We start from the raw sequence: 19,221 nt of genomic DNA, 5'->3' as shown, positions 1-19,221 counted from the left end.
ATGAATTGTGACCAGACATTCAGTCTCTTTAGTGTGATGAAAGTCAGTGAGCAGTTCTGTGCTTTTTGCTGATGTTAAGTTGCTGACAAAGCTCAAAGTTCTCCCCCTGATTCCTTTCCCTTGTCTCTCCCCCCTTATCAGTACCCCCCATAAGTGTAAAATCATCTGAGAATTTCTCCAAGTGACCCCAGCTGCTGTGATATTTCTACTCAGAGGTGTACGGAATGAGGAGTAAAGCTGACAGGCCTTATTCCTTGTGGTGCTTCAGTGTTGCTCACACAGCCCTCGAGTCTCACAAACGGTGGTCTTCTGGTCAGATAATCCACCATCAGGACACCGCAGGCTCACCTACCTGCAGATATCTGAGTTTACCGCTTAACAGCGAAAGCAAATAAACAGAATCCTCACAGTTTGGCCAGCTTTGTGCAGCCTGGTGCCGCAGACAGATCATTGCATCTTCTACTCCAGTGTTTTACGAGTAGGCCAGCTGCAGGGGGTCCTGGTGGTCTACCACAAGAGGACTCCTCTAGTCCAGGACCAGCCTCTGAAAGGTCTTTACGATGTCAGACGTCAGTGCCATTGCTCTGTAGTCATTAGGTGAAGAGGCGCCTGCCATCTTTGGAACGGGAACAACACAGGGTGATGTTTTCCACAGAAGTGACCCTTTCTGGAGCCTTAGGGCACAGACTAGCCAGGTGACAGAGGACACCAGAAAGCTGCCTTTTCTCCGAGGTTCAATACACGGAGCCTAATTATGAGCCTTTATTGTGACATTCGAGAGAAAACGGGAGTATACGAATAGGAGCTTTTTAAAAACAATCCTCCTTCCGTACAGTAGAGGGCGACGTTTACCCGATTGGATATTTTTGTTCCCTTCAAAAACTCATCTTGTCGCGCGTTGATGACTCGTGGTGTTTCAGTCTGTCAGCGGCTCTTGTATGAGACTCATGTCTGCGCTTTTAGAATCAAAAGCGTGAAGAAGAAGAGCAAAATAAGAAAAAGAGAAAGAAAGAAATCAAGACAGAGAGAGCGGGCGGCCAGTGTTGGTGAGCAACGGGAGCAGCGCCGGGTGGGAGAGGAACGGAGAATCGGGTGGGAGGAGGAGATCAGAGCGAAATGAAACGAGCGGGGAGACTGACCAAAAAGAAAAAAAATTGAAAGGGGGGCGACGAAATTCGAGACAGGGCGATACGAAAAAGGAAAGAGAACGAGAGAAAGAGAGTCGCGGTCAGGGCCCGGTTAAGCCCAACTGATGCCCCTTCTCAGAGCTTCTATTGCTTAACTGACAAGACATTAAGACTTAATTAGTGCTGAAAGTGAAATAAGAGATTAAAACTTTACCTTCGTTAAGTGACAAACTCGTAAAAGAAACACTAAAACAAAGAGCTGAAAGCTGATGGGTTTGTTCCACACATCGGCTGATGAGTGAATTGCTCGTCAGAACAAGCCCGCTGTTTTTACCCTCGACGATACGCCATGGGACAGAAACAAAGGTTATATCCGAGGACACCTTTAAACCAAACGTTTTAACTTTAGCCTCCGACTACGCATAAATAACGTTTTTTATGTTAGTAGTGCAGAGTAAAGTCAAACGTGGCAGATAAGGAAAATTACAAAATAAAAAAAATCGGCCGTGAGCGTCAGTGGGCTTTACATCCAAAACGAACCAAGTTACCCGAACTCTAACATATCAGTCGTTATTAATCGCTCTGATGCTGACCTTTCGGATCATAAAATAGGTCATTGCGATAGCAAGTGACGAGAAGAATTCATCATTCACTGCAGAATTGCGCTGTTTGAGGGTTCCTATAGAGAAGAGAGGGGTTCCCAAACTCGGTCCTGGGGACCCCTTGTGGCTGCAGGTTTTCATTCCAACCTGCTTCTGTTTTTTATTTTGGACTCCTGGGCTAATTAAGTGAACTGTTATTTCCGAGATTCTGTGTTTTGGGAACAATATAGAAATAAAAAAAAATATATATATATATATATAGGATGGCGCAGTTAGTAGCACTGCTGCCTCGCAGTTAGGAGGGGTTCGCTTCCTGGGTCCACCCTGTGTGGAGTTTGCATGTTCTCCCCGTGTCTGTGTGGGTTTCCTCCCACAGTCCAAAGACATGCAGGTTAGGTGGATTGGTGATCCTAAATTGTCCCTGGTGTGTGTGTGTGTGCCCTACTGTGGGCTGGCGCCCTGCCCAGGGTTTGTTTCCTGCCTTGCACCCTCTGTTGGCTGAGGTTGGCTCCAGTAGTTACGATATAGCGGGTTGGATAATGGATGGACAGATATATATATATATAGGATAGTATAGGAACTGCCAACCATTCCTCCATTATGACAGCCACTTCATTCATTTCAAGGTTACAATGGACATGGGCAGCATGGGCTGCAAGGCAGGAACCAACCAGGAGGGGGCGCCAGTGCATCACAAGACACAGTTGGGCATCAGCAGTCAGTTTGGAGCTGAAGTGGACACATGTGAGTTTGGGTTAAGCAGGTCTGATGATGTTCTGTTAGGTTTAGAGGAGATGATGGTGATGACACCTCCTTTATGAAATAGAAATTCTGTTAACACAGAAGTCAGGAATACATAGAAAGTGAAGAGAAGAAGTGTGAACACTGAGCAGGTCAGTTAACATGGCGGGTATTCACACAGCAAGGTGAGGCGCAGACCTGCAGGTACAAAGCCATTTCAGGGTTACAGTGGGCATGGGCAGCATGGGCTTCAAGGCAGGAACCAACCTGAAGGGGGCACCAGTCCATCACATGACACACTCGGCCATCACAGTCAGCACAGAGTCCACCTTGAACAGAAGGTCAGTTAACGTGGCAGGTATTCACACAGCAAGGTGAGCCACAGACCTGAAGGTAAAAAAACATTTCAGGGTTACAGTGGGCATGGGCAGCATGGGCAGCATGGGCTTCAAGACAGGAACCAACCTGGAGGGGGCGCTAGTCCATCAAAGGAAACAATCAGCTATCACTAGTCAGTTCAGAGTCCATCTTGAACCCTGAGCAGGTCAGTAAACATGGCAGGTATTCACACAGCAAAGTGAACAACAGACCTGAAGGTACAAACCTACCAGTTCAGGAACTGCTAGCCACCCCTCCATTATGATGGCCCCTTAATTCAGTTTGGTGTTACAGTGGAAAGCATGGGGTGCAAGGCAAGAAAGAACCTGTAGGGGGCACCAGTCCATCAAAGGAAACAATCAGCTATCATCTATCAGTTTAGAGCTGAACAGGACACATGTGTGAGTTTGGAGTTAAGCAGGTCTGATGATATTCTGTTTGTTTTAGGGGAGACAAAGGCATTCTGCACGTGATGGTGACGGCACCTCCAATGTGAAATAGGAATTCCATTAACAGATGAGTGAAGAGAAGGAGTGTGAGGAGTCCATCTTGGACGCTAAACAGGTCAGTTAACATGGCAGGTATTCACACAGCAAGGTGAGCCACAGTCCAGTAGGTACAAACCCTCCAGTTTAGGCACTGCCAGCCACCCCTCCATTACAACTGCCACTTCACAGGCCTGCGATTTTTTCCCCCCCAAAGTTTTTACTGATTCTTATGTAGTGTGGGGGTGCTGAATCCAACCCCCCCCAATCACATAAGGTTTTCCCACAAATCACCATATTCAACTTGGCCGTTGTAAGCATAACGACCTAAACTTTGAGGCCATCGTTGAAAATAAGTTGACAAAATTAGTAGAACTGGGTTGTTTGGTGAGCCTCCAGCTGCATTTCCCCCTCTCTGTTTTGGACGACTTTTTGGAGAACTTGGGTGCGGTGAGCGAAGAGCAAGGCAAGCAGCTCCATCCGGATATCAAAAAATTGGAGCGGAGGTATCAGGGGGGCGGTGGGGCTTTAGCCTGAGTATCGCTGACTATTACTGGGGGCTGCAGCCAGAAACTGCAGGAACTTGAAGAGACGTTTTGAAGGAAGGTCGACAACGCCATTGAGTGCACGTGTAGAAACCCGTTTTTTTAAATTAGTTTTATTCAAGTTTTCAATTTTTATTTGGTTTAATTTTGAATGTTTGTCTTTTAATTTACAATGGCGATTACTCATAAAATCGGAAAGGAGTAAGTCACGTAAATGAAGATTGAACAAATTCTTAACGATGATTGGAGTTTTTTGTTATACTAGATTTATTTTTCTGTTGCATTCTGTGGGAAAACCTTACATGATGGGGGAAAAAAAAAATGGATGTTATTTTTGAATTCAGTGACCCCCTCCCCCCCCCCCCCCCCCCCAAACGTAAGGAACAGTTGAAATATTGAAGAGAACTTTCAAGACATTGAATTTTGCAGGCCTGTGAATCGTTTCAGGGTCACGGTGGACAGCATGGGGTGCAATGCAGGGAACCAACCTGGAAGGGGGGGGGGGGGGCGCCAGTCGACAACACCCTGAGGTGGATTTAAAGCGGTCGGTGAGCGGGCCACACGTGTGCTTTGGGTGTAGGAGGGAAAGGTGAAGGTGCGCAAGAAAAGCTGGAGAGAACCCGAGTGACCAGGGTGGTGTTAGATATCGGAGGTTTGAAGATGTGAGGAAAAGAGAGCGTGAGTGGGAATGTCAGATCAGTGTTGATTTTCTTGGCATAGTGATGATGGAAAGCTGGTCGTTCTCTGTTCCGTACTTCAGTTTCTGTTATTAAAGGTCCTGGGGGCGGACTGCCAAACTAATCTTTTGTTTGGCTAACTGAAATCTTTTCTGTTGTGACCAAAAGGGGGCACCACTGAGCTCTAAACCTCAGACACAATGCCACCTTACACAATTCCGGGTTCAACTAAAACATATTTTTCTTATTTTTCACCCCCACTATTACATACAAACACCAATCCAAACTCTCCAAACCAAGTCAATGTTTTCCCTCCTTCAATCTCCAGTTGAGTGTCACCTGTAACCTCCCGACTCTGACTCAACTGGAAAAGCCTGGACGGCTTTCTTTTACATTACATCAGTGAGTACTTCCAAGTCATGTGGAAACCCAGTGAAATAGGTGGTCCTGCTCACTGCAGCACCCAAGGACCCCAACGGGGCTGTCCTTCAGGACTACGAATCCCATGGATCGTTGTGAGTGTCCACGCCAGATGAGCACTGCCACCCAGTGGATCGGGGAAGGAACTGCTCTTGACAAACAACCAACCCTAGTCCCTCAATTAATCCTTCACCCCGACTGGGATAATAATCTGGTCTCATCCTACCTTGCAGCCGGGCATAGATGCATCCTCTGTCCTGGTTAGGCTGCCCAGTCCATCCACGTTGGCACTTACACTGGAGACAAATATTCAGTAGGCTATAAGTGTTCAGTCCCCATGTTGTTTTATCTGACACCAGCCACAGTTGTATTTCTGCTCCGATGGAACCAGTTCTCACACTCTGTGATGTGTGGATAATACTACTGCTGGTCAATGCTTCTGCACCTCCCCAAGTTAATTTATGGTAGATTGACTAATAGCAGCACATTTAGCAGCAATATCTGCGCACATTTGCTCAAAATATCATACAAACATCATTAAGCACTCTCAATGTGATTTAACACACTGTACACGTGGGAAACGATTCCTCTCTGTTAATAGCAGTAATGACAGAGGCACAGCTCAAGTTAGTGACTTGAAGAAAGTAAGAATTTCCTGAGAAAAACACCCTTTCAAGGTTGTGAAATGGGTAGATGACCTATAGTATGGTCAGGATCAGCAATTAACAAGAATACATATGAAATAAAAGAGTAAATGTATGTGGTAATCATACTGTCCCGAAAGGAAATCACACAAATAAAAATGAAAACGTTACTAAAATTAAGTAACTGTTCAAACTTACAACCAATGACATCGCCACATACAACTTCCTTGATTCTTGCATTTTTCTTTTTCGAATGCATTGGAAGTTTTGAGCTGCCGCTTTACCACGGGACAACTGCGCTGTCACAGAGAGTAACTGTCGTGATCTGGGGAATCCTGAAAGCACAGGCACCACAAATCCTTCCATAGTTGGCCACTAGAAGGGGAAACCAGTGTCAGAATACCCCGACTAGAAACCCCAAGGGCCGAGACGAATCTCGATTTTAAAAATAAAAAGGTTGATTTTCACCTTGCGAGCCCCAAAGCTCCGAAGAGCACACGGAGACGCCTGAAACGGCAAGGCGATACGCAGTAAACAGAGTTCCAACACGGAATCCAAAAATTGTGCTTCGAAAACAAAGTACAGAATCAAAAATAAAACGCAAGAGGAGCATAAGGTCGAAATTCCAGGAAACGCAAAGCAAAGCCAAAGCACATAAATCCACCAAAAAACTCTTCATCCCGGTGCATTCAATGAACTGCCAGGAATTATGGGAGGTCCTCCCTTAAATAGCATGGAGGGCCGTTCCGGACGGTGATTGGCAGGTGATCCCACCCACAAAACATAAGGGGCATTACCTAGGCCACGCCCCTTTTCTAACATACATACAAACTTACATTGATAATTAAAATAAACAGAAATACAAATAACTGACATCAAATTAGACTAAACAGACCCAAAATATAAATTTGAATCCCAGCCAGGGGGAAAATGCTGGCTCAAACATGACAGTCACACTGTGTGGATTAAATTGACCGGTACACAAAATGAACGACGCACAATTTGACAACTCTAAAGAAAAGTGTTTTTATGACATGCAGAATTCTGGCCGGGTGGGCATTTTTTTGGTAAACAAACAAGCTGACAAAAGCTAAACGCTAATTGCTATAAAACTCAACTTAAATCAAAACTAAAACTTACAAGCAAAAAACTAATAAAGACAATTACTTCAAAATAGAAAACCACTCACAGTCCTAGACAGGAAAGATTGGCACCACCGTTAAAGCAGGGCACATGGGCGCCATTTCATGTGAAATCTTCATGGGTGTGGGGACATCATGAGAAGTTCTTGCCAGAGCTGACCTGACCAGAAATTAATTTGTGACATCGGGTGGGCGTGAAATCCACCACCTTACTAGAAAGATGTTGAGACAAGAGTGGACGGTTAAGCACAGAATCAAATGGCAGGACTGAGAAGCAGAGAATTTGAGAGTAAAGAGGAGGAGTGACAGGAGGAGTGCAGCAGCGAGCAGGCCCTCACAATAAGAGCAGGCTGCCCTACTTGAGGCTATCAGTTGGTTTGTTCATGTTTTCGATGGCTGTCAAAATGGAGGTGTGGCATCTCAAAACCTCACAGGCCGAGTCTCCCTGAAATGGTGGTCTTAGTTTAGATCAGATCTGTTAAATTCATTGCATTTGGGTCAGCCCTGATTGGACCTTTGCAGTCAGTATAAAATGGTTAAAAATGATAACATGACTTTGTTTTTTTAAACTTTCCCTTGTCCATGTTCTTAACTTTGTCTCAGTCAGCTGAACTTTTATTGCCATATAAAGTAGATTTTCAAATCTTCAGAGAGTTTCTTAGGCTGACTTAAAGGGTTCAGGTCAGGTCAGATCAGGTCAGGGTTCAGCACATCACCACACCCACCACACGATAAAACGGCTCGGGATCCTGGTTGGGAACCCCCCCCAGGCAGACACGCAATCCAGTCCCACCCTCCGAAAATGACCCTCTATCTACCCCATCCAGGTGTTACGTGGGCGTCCCCTTGGCCTGGTCCAGACACTCAGGTCCTCAACAATGAGCTGGATCACCCTCGGGTAATAACGCCACATGGCCATAGTGCCATAACTGATGCTCCCTCACAATGCAGGTCATGTGCCTCATTTGGGACTTCATGAGCAACACAAAGTCAAACCAGCGGGACCCAAGGATTCTCTGAAGAGACACAGGAGTCCAGTCTTCATCTCAGGTCACTGGATGTTTGCATCCATGTCCCACAAACAGGGAGCACTAGGACTCTAAAGACTTGGACCTTCGTCCTTTTGCACCACACACCCCTTTCCAGCGATCTCATGACCCCCCCATGCTCTCAAAATCCACCTACTGACTTCATAGGAAGAGTCACCAGAGTCACATGAATGTCACTGCTGAGGTCAGTAAACCTCTTAACGAGGTTGACGCTCTCTGCACAGACAGACACCCTGCTGATGGCCGTGCCCAAGTGGTCATTAATGGCCTGGCTTTTGGTTTTTATCAGGACCCTCACAAGCCCAGACACTCAGACCCCTCACTCAGTCTCTCAAGACCCCCGATCAGAGCCTCCATTGACTCCTTGAAGATCACAGCATCATCAGCAAAGTCAAGATCTGTGAATCTCTCTTCACCAACAGATATCCCCCAGCCACTGGACTACATGCCAGTATTGAACAGAGTAGGAGCAGAACACGGACCCCAGAATCAACTGAGAGGTTCTGCCTCCACTCTGCACAGCCCTCACAGTACCAGTGTACAGGCTGGCCATGATATCCATCAACCTTGAGGGGATCCTGCAAACCCTCAGGATGTCCCACAGGGCAGCTTGATCCACGAAAAAATCAACAAAGGCTGCAAAGTAGCTCTACCGATATTCGCGTTTGCGCTCCATGAGAACCCTCAGTGCCAGGATGTGGTCGATGGCAGACTTCTTAAGTGTTAAACCAGACTGCTCCGGTCGCTGGTAGGTGAGCAAGTGATCACGGATCCTACTGAGGATGACCCCCTGGTGCCAAGAGCAGTGTTACTCCCCCATAGTTGCCACAATCCAATGATCACCCTTCCCGTGGAGGGTTCACAGCTTTTCAAATCCCTCATGAAAACTTAAGTAATTTTCTGCATTTGATGAAAACTGGACATCAGCTTTGAAAAGTGCTTGTTATTTTTGCTGGCTTTATGAAGTCATTCTGTTGTTTTTATCGTCACAGGAAGCCTCTTTTCCAGTTCAAGTGGGTCGTGCATTAAGGTGTCAAATGGCCTCCAGGTCCAGGTGAGGTTGGGAATCTTAGGGGAGAGAAGAGCAGAGACTTGGTCGAGGGAAGAGTTTCACACAGAACATGGCCTCAACCAAACAGAATGACGTGCAGCAAAGACTAGCATGCATTAAAGAAGAGGAATGTGAGTGGGGTACACTAGAGGAGCTGTGTGTGAAGGTGGAGGATGGCGAGGGAAGCATTTCAGGGTGCAAGGGAGAGGCAGTCGAGATTAAAGTGGAGGATCTGAAAGACTTCACCGTTACCTTTGAACTGCCAAGGCGTACTATCAAGCAAGATGTTTGTGAAGAGTCTCTCTTCAGTTCACACCCCTGGTTCATTGATACGGGACAACAGCCTACCCAGCGGAATTCTGTGGAACTGAAATGTGAGTTTGAAGAGAAGATCAATGAAAGAAACGGGAGAGAGGCAGAAGAGCAGCAGTCGTGTGGGAGTTTTGAAAAAGGTAAGTAACGGGATTAAACAAGCACGAAAGTGAAAACGAGAACCCCCAGATTCCATCAGTGGTTGTCTTGGTGTTTCTCGTGGGTGGGAATGCGAGCAGGATACGCGTTTGATTGAATTTAAATATGAACAGGTGCTCAGGTGCGTGATGCGTAACGGTAGCCGACTGAACAAAGAATACACTCGGAGCATTGGGTCGGATGGCCAACACTTCACTTTCCCAACATAAACCTGTGACTTTATCAAATATTGGATAATATTTTTATTTATGAAATGAAAGAGGCTCCTCCCTAAAAAATGACATTACCATTTAATCACACATCCACTGACGCACAGCCTTGGACCCAAGGTGTTTTGGGTCTTTACAACCGACACCCTCTCCCAGCTGACCCGACCAACGTTTATCAGTTCCAGGTGGTCCCCATGTGTCACCCCTTTTCAGCCAGGTCCATCCTGATGCCCTCTCTACAGCTTCTATTTCTGCTTGCATCCGTGATGCCCAGCATTCCATAGGCTTTCCATAGGAAATGACTGGCAAATCCCCGGCAGCCCACTCCCACTGGTATACACCTGGTCCTTCAACAGACCTCCAGGTGTTTTTCCCATTTTCTTTTCCCGTGCCTCGTCCTTCCTCTCCTTCTGTTAGCACAGTTGGCTCCAGGAGTGATGAGCTGTTTTGTAACCTCGGAAATTAGGATGATGTCGGGTCTCAGAGTGGACTTGGTGATGTGTGCTGGGATTTTAAGCAGCCTATCTAAGTCAGCTGTCACCACCCAGACTTGTGTCGTAATAAGCAAACCTGCAAAGTTGTTCTTTAGCGCCTTGAGTATTGAGAAAAGCACTATATAAATGTAATGTATTATTATTATTATTGGGCTGCACACCCTCATCATCCTGGCTGTAGCACTGGCATTCCTGCTCTCTCTGATCCCCTTGCTGATTGTCTCAGTGATGATCTTGAGGTCTCGGTCATGTCTCCAATAATAACACCCGTCTCGTAGTGCCCTGGAACAATCGCTGAGGTTAGGCCTGAGGGTGCCCATTTGAAGAAACAGGGGACAGACTGGAGTTTCTTCCTTACCCCATAACTATGTTCCAGTTATGGCACAGATGTACTGTAATAGAAGAGATCGAGACGAGAGAAAGAGTTGGGGCGCCCTTTAAACTGCAGGGCCAGCCGGGCCAAATAAATCAGAAATACAGGAAACAGGAGAGACTTTTGTAGGAACAGGCAGGCACGGGCACAATCAGTCAAAACCCTCTCTGTCCATCACGTCCGCCTCTATTCCACCATTATTTCTGGGGGGGGGGGGGGTGTCAAACTCCTCTAGGTCCATCATGTCCGCCTTTAATTAATTCTACCAATAATTCTTAGCAGGGGGAGGTGTCAAACCCCCCCCCATCCATCACGTCCATCTCATGTCCGCCTCTAATTGATTCCAACATTATTTCTTAGCTGGGGGGGCCTCTGTCCATCACCTCCGCCTCTAATTGATTCCACCATTATTTCTGGGGGGGTCTCAAACCCCCCCTCTGTCCATAATGTCCACCTTCAATTGATTCCACCATTATTTCTTAGCTGGGGTGGTGTCAAACTCTTCTTTGTCGATCATCTACACCTCTTTTTGATTCCACCATTATTTCTGGGGTGTGTGTGTGTGTCAAACTCCTCTAGGTCCATCATGTCCGTCTTTGATTAATTCTACCAATAATTCTTAGCTGGGGGAGGTGTCAAACCCCCCTCTGTCCATCACGTCTGCCTCATGTCCACCTCTAATTGATTCCACCATTATTTCTGGGGGGTGTCAAACCCCCCACTGTCCATAATGTCTGCCTCTAATTGATTTCACCATTATTTCTGGGGTGGGGGTGGTGTCAAGCTCTTTCAGGTCCATCATGTCCGCCTCCAATTAATTCTACCAATAATTCTGAGCTGGGGGGGGGGGTCAAACCCCCTCTCTGTCTGTCACATCCGCCTATAATTAATTCTACCATTATTTTTGAGGTGGTGGAGGTGTCAAACCCCTCTCTGTCCATCATCTCCACCTTCAATTGATTCCCTTGATTTGAATTAATGCTGAAAACCTGCACTTTAATCGTGTCACGATTTCTTCATGTCCAATCCATTGTGGTGGCATACCGAGCCAAAATTTTGAAAATGGTGTCACTGTCCAAATATTTATAACCCCGAGTGTAAATTTCTAGCATCAGTGGTAGCCCAGGATGGAAAGATATTAGGCAAACCCCCTAAAGTGCAGTGCGGATGGAACAGTTAGAAGAGGGAATCAAGAGGATTGTGCGGTGAAAAAATTAAGGCAAAGTTTAAAGGTGAGGTTTATACAATAAAATACAATTTAGATTGTAGATCCCAGAATCACATAAGGAGTGCCACAATGGGCTCTAACAGACCCTGCCTCTTGACAGCCCCCCAGCCTTGACTCTCTCAGAAGACAAGAAAAAAAAAATGGAAGAAACCTTGTGAAAGGCAATTCAGAGAGAGACCCCTTCCATGGTAGGTTGGATGGACAGTGGGTGTCAAAAAAAAAAAAAGGGAGTAAATTCAGTAAACTGAACAGAACACAAGTCATCCTCGATACAATACAATAGTGCAATAGAAATAGTACAAGTACAGCGCAGAATTCAACAGTCGATGATATCCCATAATAGGATTTGGATTTGTTCAGAGTCCTGGAGACCTCGGCCATCAAACTGAGAAACCAAATAGGTGAGGGTTAGTAACAATTACAGCTATCGCATTACTTATGTTTTAGTGCTAATGACTAGCAACAGAGATGCAGTCTGTACAGTTAATCAGCAGCTCTAGGCAGGGTGTGCTAAACTGAAGTCGTGAGTCTGGGATTTGAAATACAATACAATACAATTTACTTTTGTAGAGCCCAAAATCACACAGGGTGTGCCGCAGTGGGCTTTAACAGGCCCTGCCTCTTGACAGCCCCCCAGCCTCGACTCTCTAAGAAGAAAAGGAAAACCCTTGAAGGGAAAAAAAAATGGAAGAAACCTTGAGAAAGGCAGAGACCTCATCTTTCCAGGTAGTGTGGGCTTGCAGTGTGGTGGGGTCAATACAATACAAATACACAGAACAGAACACAAATCATCCTCAATACAGTATAACAGTCAGTCAGTCATCGTCCAACCCGATATGTCCTAACACAGGGTCACAGGGGTCTGCTGGAGCCAATCCAAGGCAGGAAACAAACCCCGGGCAGGATGCCAACCCACCACAGGGCACACACACACACACACACACAAACACACACTCACACTAGGGACAATTTAGAATCACCAATGCACCTAACCTGCATGTCTTTGGACTGTGGGAGGAAATCCACGCAGAGAACATGCAAACTCCACGCAAGGTGAACCCAGGAAGCGAACCCACGGGTCTCCTAACTGCGAGGCAAAAATATTACAAGGACAGAGCAGAATTTAACAGTAGATGATATCCCATAATATGATTTGGATGTGTTTAGAGTCCTGGAGACCTCATTCATCAGCTGCCTCCCCCATTTGGCCATTCCACAGCTGAAATAGTGCTAATCCGATGAAAGGTCCCCTCTTTCCCATGATTCCTGCAATCCTCCATCAGAGATGACTTTACCTTAGGCAGGCAGAACAGCTTGGCAGGTGGGCCGTAGGCACCAAGTGCCACATTTGAGTACTGAGAAGAGAACCCGAATAGGTGAGGGTTAGTAACAAATTCTAACTATCATGTTACTTATGTTTTAGTGCTAATGACTAACAACAGATATGCAGTCTGTACAGTTAACCCCTTAACCGCCCTCTGCCAGATATATCCGGCATCGTAGCTTTATTGCTGACGCCTTACTGCCGGAATTATCCGGCACATTTGCCTGTGGTTATGTGAATGCCTGACGCGTAGTATAACTGACAGTTTGGCGTGGGTATTATTACTACGTTGTATTTCGACAACTCTGCGCTTGTATTGGCCGATCACGTGATGTGATTCGAAAGTGAAAGCTGTGAATATGGCGAAACGTAAACTGACTTCAAGTGAGGTTTTGCAGGCAATTTTGGACAATAATTCTGATCATGATTGTAGCAGTTCTGAAGAAGATTTTAGCGACAATGATGATCAGCAACGTGCGCTGCATGATACTGTTAATGACGATGCATCGGATGATGGCGATGAGTGGGTGTATCCCCAGCATCTTAACTGGACTGCTGCCCGTTATCTGAGCCAGATATGAAAGATCCAAACCGTGACCGCTTGTTCAAGCTACGTCCTTTGATTGACCATTTATTTGAAACATTTCAGCAGGTAAATACTGCTTGAATAAATGTAAAGTAAAAAAACGAAAATTGTTCAGATTTCTCCTGGCATGGGGAATATTTAGGGAGTTGGCGGTTAAAAGGTTAATCAGCAGCTCTAGTCAGGGTGTGCGAAACTGAAGTTGTGAGTCTTATAGTGGCATAGTAGCAGGCAGACTACTCCACAGTTTAGGGGCCCTGTAACTAAAATCTCGGCCTCCTTCTTTTATTTTATTAATCCTTGGAATCGTAAGCAGACCAGCATCTTGAGATCTTAATGTGCGCTCTGGTTTGTAAGTCATGATAAGTTCAGACAAGTAAGCCAGACCTCGGCCATTTAATGCTTTATATGTTAAAGGGAGGATTTTGAAATCTGCCCTATTCTTAACCGGGAGCCAATGTAAAGACTTGAGGACTGGGGTTATGTGTTCGTATTTTCTTGTTCTTGTAACAATTCTTGCAGCCGCATTTTGGATTAACTGGCAGCTGTATAAAGAACACTTTGAACATTCAGTGAACACCGCATTGCAGTAGTCAGACCTACTAGAAATAAATGAAAGAATTAGTTTATCAGAATCCTGTTTATTTAGAGGTTTATCAGACCAGCAATGATGTATGGAGCTGCGACTTGAGCAGTTAAGGGTAGTGCAGTGAGAAGAGATTTGGTGTTTAGTGTTGTAGTTCTAGTCAATAAGAAGTGAAATTCTTGGAGGTCTGTTAAGACTGTTGGAATAAACGACTTCTGCTCTGCACAAAGTAGACGTCTTAGACAATATGAGAGATTTATAGTTCGTTGGGATAAAATATGTGGAGCGTCATAAAGTGAGTTTGAAAGAATTCACCTGAAGTGGAGGCAAACGTCTGACTTCAACTGCTGGGTGCTATTAAAGAGCAGAAGGATAGAAATGAGAGAGACTACAAGAAAATGGGGATGAGCAAAGAGTGAGGGGTCACTAGTGACCACTGCACATGGATTCTGGGGGGGGGGGTTGGGGGGGGGGGCTTAAACTTGAATGGTAAATTCCATTTGATCCACATTTTGTTTTATTTGGGGTCACAGGCATCTTCTTAACCTTCATTGGCTCCACCTTTAAGATACCATCCTAATCCACCCTCCTGTTTTTAATTTAGGGTTAGGGGCAACTTTGAAATCAACCTGAGGATGGATGCCAGCCCACTGCAGGGCACACTGGCACACATGTCCACCTTCCGTTTTACCAGATGGTGATTAACACAGCTGGCACATCTGTGGGGTTGTGGGGAGGAGGACGGAGAAACTGAGCAGACAGGTGAACAGGCAAAGTCCACACTCAGAGTGGACAGGCCAGAGATGGTGCCTTACTGGGAGGTGCCAACCTCACCAAATGTGCCATCTGTCTCTTTAAATATTTTATTTTTTTATACGTGTTTCACTCAACTGTTTTTGTTATTAACAGATTCACAGGAGGATGGCAGCTTCTCCCCACTGTCACTTCCTCATCCCTCCCTGCACTGCAAACTGAACAAGGAGATGAAGAAATCAACAAGAGGATCAGAGGGTTTGACCGCAGCTTCTTTCCAGGACAGTCCTCTTCCTGCTGACAAACTGACCCTGACAGACACCATCAACACTGATGAACAACAAGCTCATCAACATGTCGACATTCACCCTGAAGAGAAGCGTTACTGCTGTTCAGAATGTGGTAAACAATTTCCCCATAAAAACAGTCTCCAGAAGCACACAAAAATTCACAATGGAGAAAAACCGCATTGCTGTCCAGAATGTGGTATAGGATTTTCATTTCTAAGTAGACTGCACAGGCATTTAAAAATTCACAGTGGAGAAAAGCCTTACTTGTGCACTGAATGTGGCAAACAGTTTTTAGAAGTAAGTCACCTTCAGAGCCACATCAGAATACACACCGGAGAGAAACCTCACTTTTGTTCAGAATGTGGTAAACGATTCTCACATAGCAGCAGCCTTTTAAAGCATACGCGAATTCACACTGGAGAGAAGCCTCATTGCTGTTCTGTATGTGGGAAAAGATTCTTACAAATAAGTCACCTTCAGTGTCATATCAGGAGTCATACTGGGGAGAAACCCTATTATTGTTCTAAATGTGGAAAATGTTTTGCAAATAGCAGTGGTCTTTATAGTCATGAAAGACTCCACACTGGCAAGAAGCCTCACAGCTGTTCTGAATGTGGCAAACGTTTCTCAGAGAGCAGTAGTCTTCATAGCCACATGAGAATACACACTGGAGAGAAACCCTATTGCTGTCTGGAGTGTGGCAAACGGTTCTCACAAATACGTGGGCTTCACATTCACACAAGGAACCATGCTGGAGAAAAACCATATGGCTGTTCAGACTGTGACAAACGATTTTCGGACAGTTGTGGCCTCCAAAGGCATAGACGAATTCACACTGGGGAAAAGCCATATGGCTGTTCTGAATGTGGCAAACATTTTGCTGACAGTAGGACTCTTCAGAGGCACACGCAGGTTCATATTGTAGAGAAGCCCTATAGTAGTTTTGAATGAGGCAGATGAGTTCTGAGAAACTTCATGGCTATTCTGAATGTGCAAATGTTATTTAATTAACTATTAAGCAGTAAGGATGTCTGGAGTTGATTCCAGGTATGGATTTTTCATTTGGAAGCTGTCACTGTGTTCTCTCAATAGGGGGTTCAAAGAGCTGCCCATACAAATAAAAACAGGCCATCATTAGGCTGAGACAACAAGACAAACCCTTTAGAGAGACAGCAGAGACACCAGGAGTGGTCAACTCAAGCATTTGGTAGATTCTTAAAGAGAAGGAACACACTGGAGAGCTCAGCAACACCAGAAGGTCTCGAAAGCCACAGAAGACCCCTGTGCTGGATGATCACAGAATTCTGTCCTTGTTGAAGAAGACCCCCTTCACAACATTAGCACAACCAAGACCACTCTCTGTGAGGTGACCTGTTATTGTCAAAGTCTACAATCAAGACAGGACTTCATGAAAGTAGAGACAGAGGGTTCACCACAAGGTGCAAACCACTGGTAAGCCTCAAGCATAGGATGGACAGATTAGACTTTGACAGAGAACATGTCCAGTTCTGGAACAGTTTACTTTGGACAAATGAAGAAGCCACTCATGATCTGATGAAGAGCACAAAGGCATAGAAGAATTCACACTGGGGAAAAGCTATACGAGTGTTCTGAACGTGGGAAACACTTGCTGACAGTAGGACTCTTCAAAATCACACACAAGTTCATATTGGAGAGAAGCCCCATAGTAGTTCTGAATGAAGCAGACGACTTTTGATAAACTTCACGGCTCTTCTGAAAGTGCAAGTGCTCCTCAAATAGCAGCACTGTTAATAACCCCATGAGAACAATGGGACAAATGAAGAAGAGAAACTTTCAGGCTCACCTTTGCTGTTTTTATTTATTGCGAGGTTATCTTGAATGTCTTAAAAGGTACCTTTAAATAAAATATAACTGTAGCTGTGGTCCTCATAATCATGAAAGAGTTCACCCCGATAAGAAATCTCATGCCTGTTCTGGAAGTGAGAAGCGATTCTTACATAGATGCCACTTTCAATGCCACATTGGAACTCGTAATGGGCAGAAACTTTGTTAATTCTGTGAGTGTGAGAAAGAATTTTTAAAGAGTAGCAACCTCTATGTGTGGAAAGGACTTCATAGAGGAAAGCTATATAGCAGTTTGGAATGTGGGAAGTGATTCTCACACATACAGTATGAAGTATACGATATGAAGGACAGACTTTGAACTTAGCTTGGCATGGGTGGACTATTAAAAAAGAGTCTGTTTTGTTGTAAGTGTCTTGTTTATTGGATATTAACATCCACCTCCAGCCCAGCACAGCCCAGTTTTTCTGCAGTACCACCACTACTATGACAGATGTATGGCAAACTATTCAGGCTACAGAGTTTGTCAAGTATTACCGGAAAGATGACAGCAGCTTTGACCAGCAGGAGTTTTGTATTTTTAGCTAAATGTGCCACTTCAAAGATTTGTGATTGGGTTGTTTTTGGTCTTATGTTACATCTAAAGTTACATTACAATTGAATTTGTATTTAGTATCTCATTGTTAAAATGTCCAAAAAATAGACGTCAGCTCTCTGTGATGTAGGCGTTTTACTTCTCTAATTGAAAACAACTGGTTATTTACCTTAACCAGTTTCTATGAGTTTGTGTGACTTTCAACATAATAATTTGCTTTAATAAGCCAGCCTTCCATCCAGTTTTCAAATCTGCTTATCCGAGTCAAGGAATCGGGAAAGCTGGAGCCCACCCAACAAGTATCGAGCACAAAGCGGGAACTGTCCACAGACAGGATGCCAGTCCATTATAGGGTGAAAAACTGACGCACGCACACTCACTAGGTGTCCCCAATTTAGAGTTATGGACAGTCCGAGCAAATTCTATCATCATCCAGAGGAAAGTAACCACCAAATATGAGCAACACAGTTTGGCCCCCCACATTCACAGCTGTGCACCCTCCTGCTCGTAGCAGGCCGTGAATGGAAATGAATGGATCTGAAGTGGCAATCTTTGGATAATGTGAGGGGCAAAGGAGCATTGCTGGGCACACTGACCAACCTCTATTGAAATGAAGTGCATTTAATACAGAAACCCATATGTAGTGAAGGGAGGTGACATTCTGGAGTTCATACTTTGTGTTTGATTGCCTCAACAAGCTGTGGTAGATGGGTTGAAATTTAAATAACCAACGTAGACCTTAGCACTAACGTTTGAAGTGTTCCATCTATCAGAATGTATTTTATAATGTATGTAGTAATAGAATGCATTGCATTTGCTATTCCAACAGATGGCGCATCACAAACATTCATAGTAATAAAATACATTGTATTTTTCATTCCAACAGATGGAGCATCACAAACTTTTATAGTAATAAAATACACTGTATTTTTCATTCCAACAGATGGAGCATCACAAATATTTGTAGCAATAAAATGCATTACTACAAATTTTTGTAATGTGCCATTTGTTAAAATGACAGATGCAACACATATGTCTCTGATATATGCCATGTAGAAGAACTTTATTTGCCCCAAGGGGGATTTGTCTTTTTAAAGAAGCTCTTTAAACAGATAGATAGATAGATAGATAGATAGATAGATATGAGAAAGGAACTCTATCTATCTATGACAGATAGATAGATATGAGAAAGGCACTATAAGATAGATAGATAGATAGATAGATAGATAGATAGATAGATAGATAGGGACTATACAATAGATAGATATGAGAAAGGAACTCTATGACAGATAGATATGTGAAAGGCACTATAAGATAGATAGATATGAGAAAGGCACTATATGATAGATAGATAGATAGATAGATGAGAAAGGCACTATATGATAGATAGATAGATAGATGAGAAAGGCACTATATGATAGATAGATACATACACACACACAAATACACACACTTTGGTCTGAACACACACCAGAATGATTATTATCAAGACAAAGGAAAAGAATTAAAGCTTCTGACTTGGCAGTTCGACTCCCAGTAAGGCACTATACAGGCGTATTGCTGTTAGTATTAAGGAGTCCCCCAGTCTCATCTCTTGACACACTTCTGCTGAATGATTTGTTGGTTGAAA

At 44.5% G+C, this 19,221-nt stretch overlaps 1 protein-coding gene across 1 annotated transcript; it reads left to right on the top strand.

Moving 5' to 3' along the window:
* The first annotated feature begins 908 nt into the window (after nucleotides 1-908).
* On the top strand, nucleotides 909-16,510 carry LOC114641635 (zinc finger protein 664-like). The gene is made up of 3 exons (XM_028790670.2): nucleotides 909-1,046; nucleotides 8,803-9,313; nucleotides 15,039-16,510. Exons 2-3 carry the CDS (start codon nucleotides 8,932-8,934, stop codon nucleotides 16,121-16,123), a joined length of 1,467 nt encoding a protein of 488 aa, XP_028646503.2. The 5' UTR covers nucleotides 909-1,046; nucleotides 8,803-8,931; the 3' UTR covers nucleotides 16,124-16,510.
* Nucleotides 16,511-19,221: the final 2,711 nt, after the last annotated feature.

This window comes from Erpetoichthys calabaricus, chromosome 5, assembly GCF_900747795.2.
Source record: "Erpetoichthys calabaricus chromosome 5, fErpCal1.3, whole genome shotgun sequence".
NCBI classification, from domain to species: Eukaryota; Metazoa; Chordata; class Cladistia; order Polypteriformes; family Polypteridae; genus Erpetoichthys; species Erpetoichthys calabaricus.
This window is presented reverse-complemented; position numbering and strand designations above follow the sequence as displayed.

What these genes read in the sequence shown, in the direction of transcription:
- LOC114641635 (XM_028790670.2), top strand. Translation starts at nt 8,932, where the DNA reads ATGGCCTCAACCAAACAGAATGACGTGCAGCAAAGACTAGCATGCATT. An exon ending in GTGTGGGAGTTTTGAAAAAG is followed by an intron (nt 9,314 to 15,038) that starts GTAAGTAACGGG and finishes TGTTATTAACAG; the next exon opens with ATTCACAGGAGGATGGCAGC.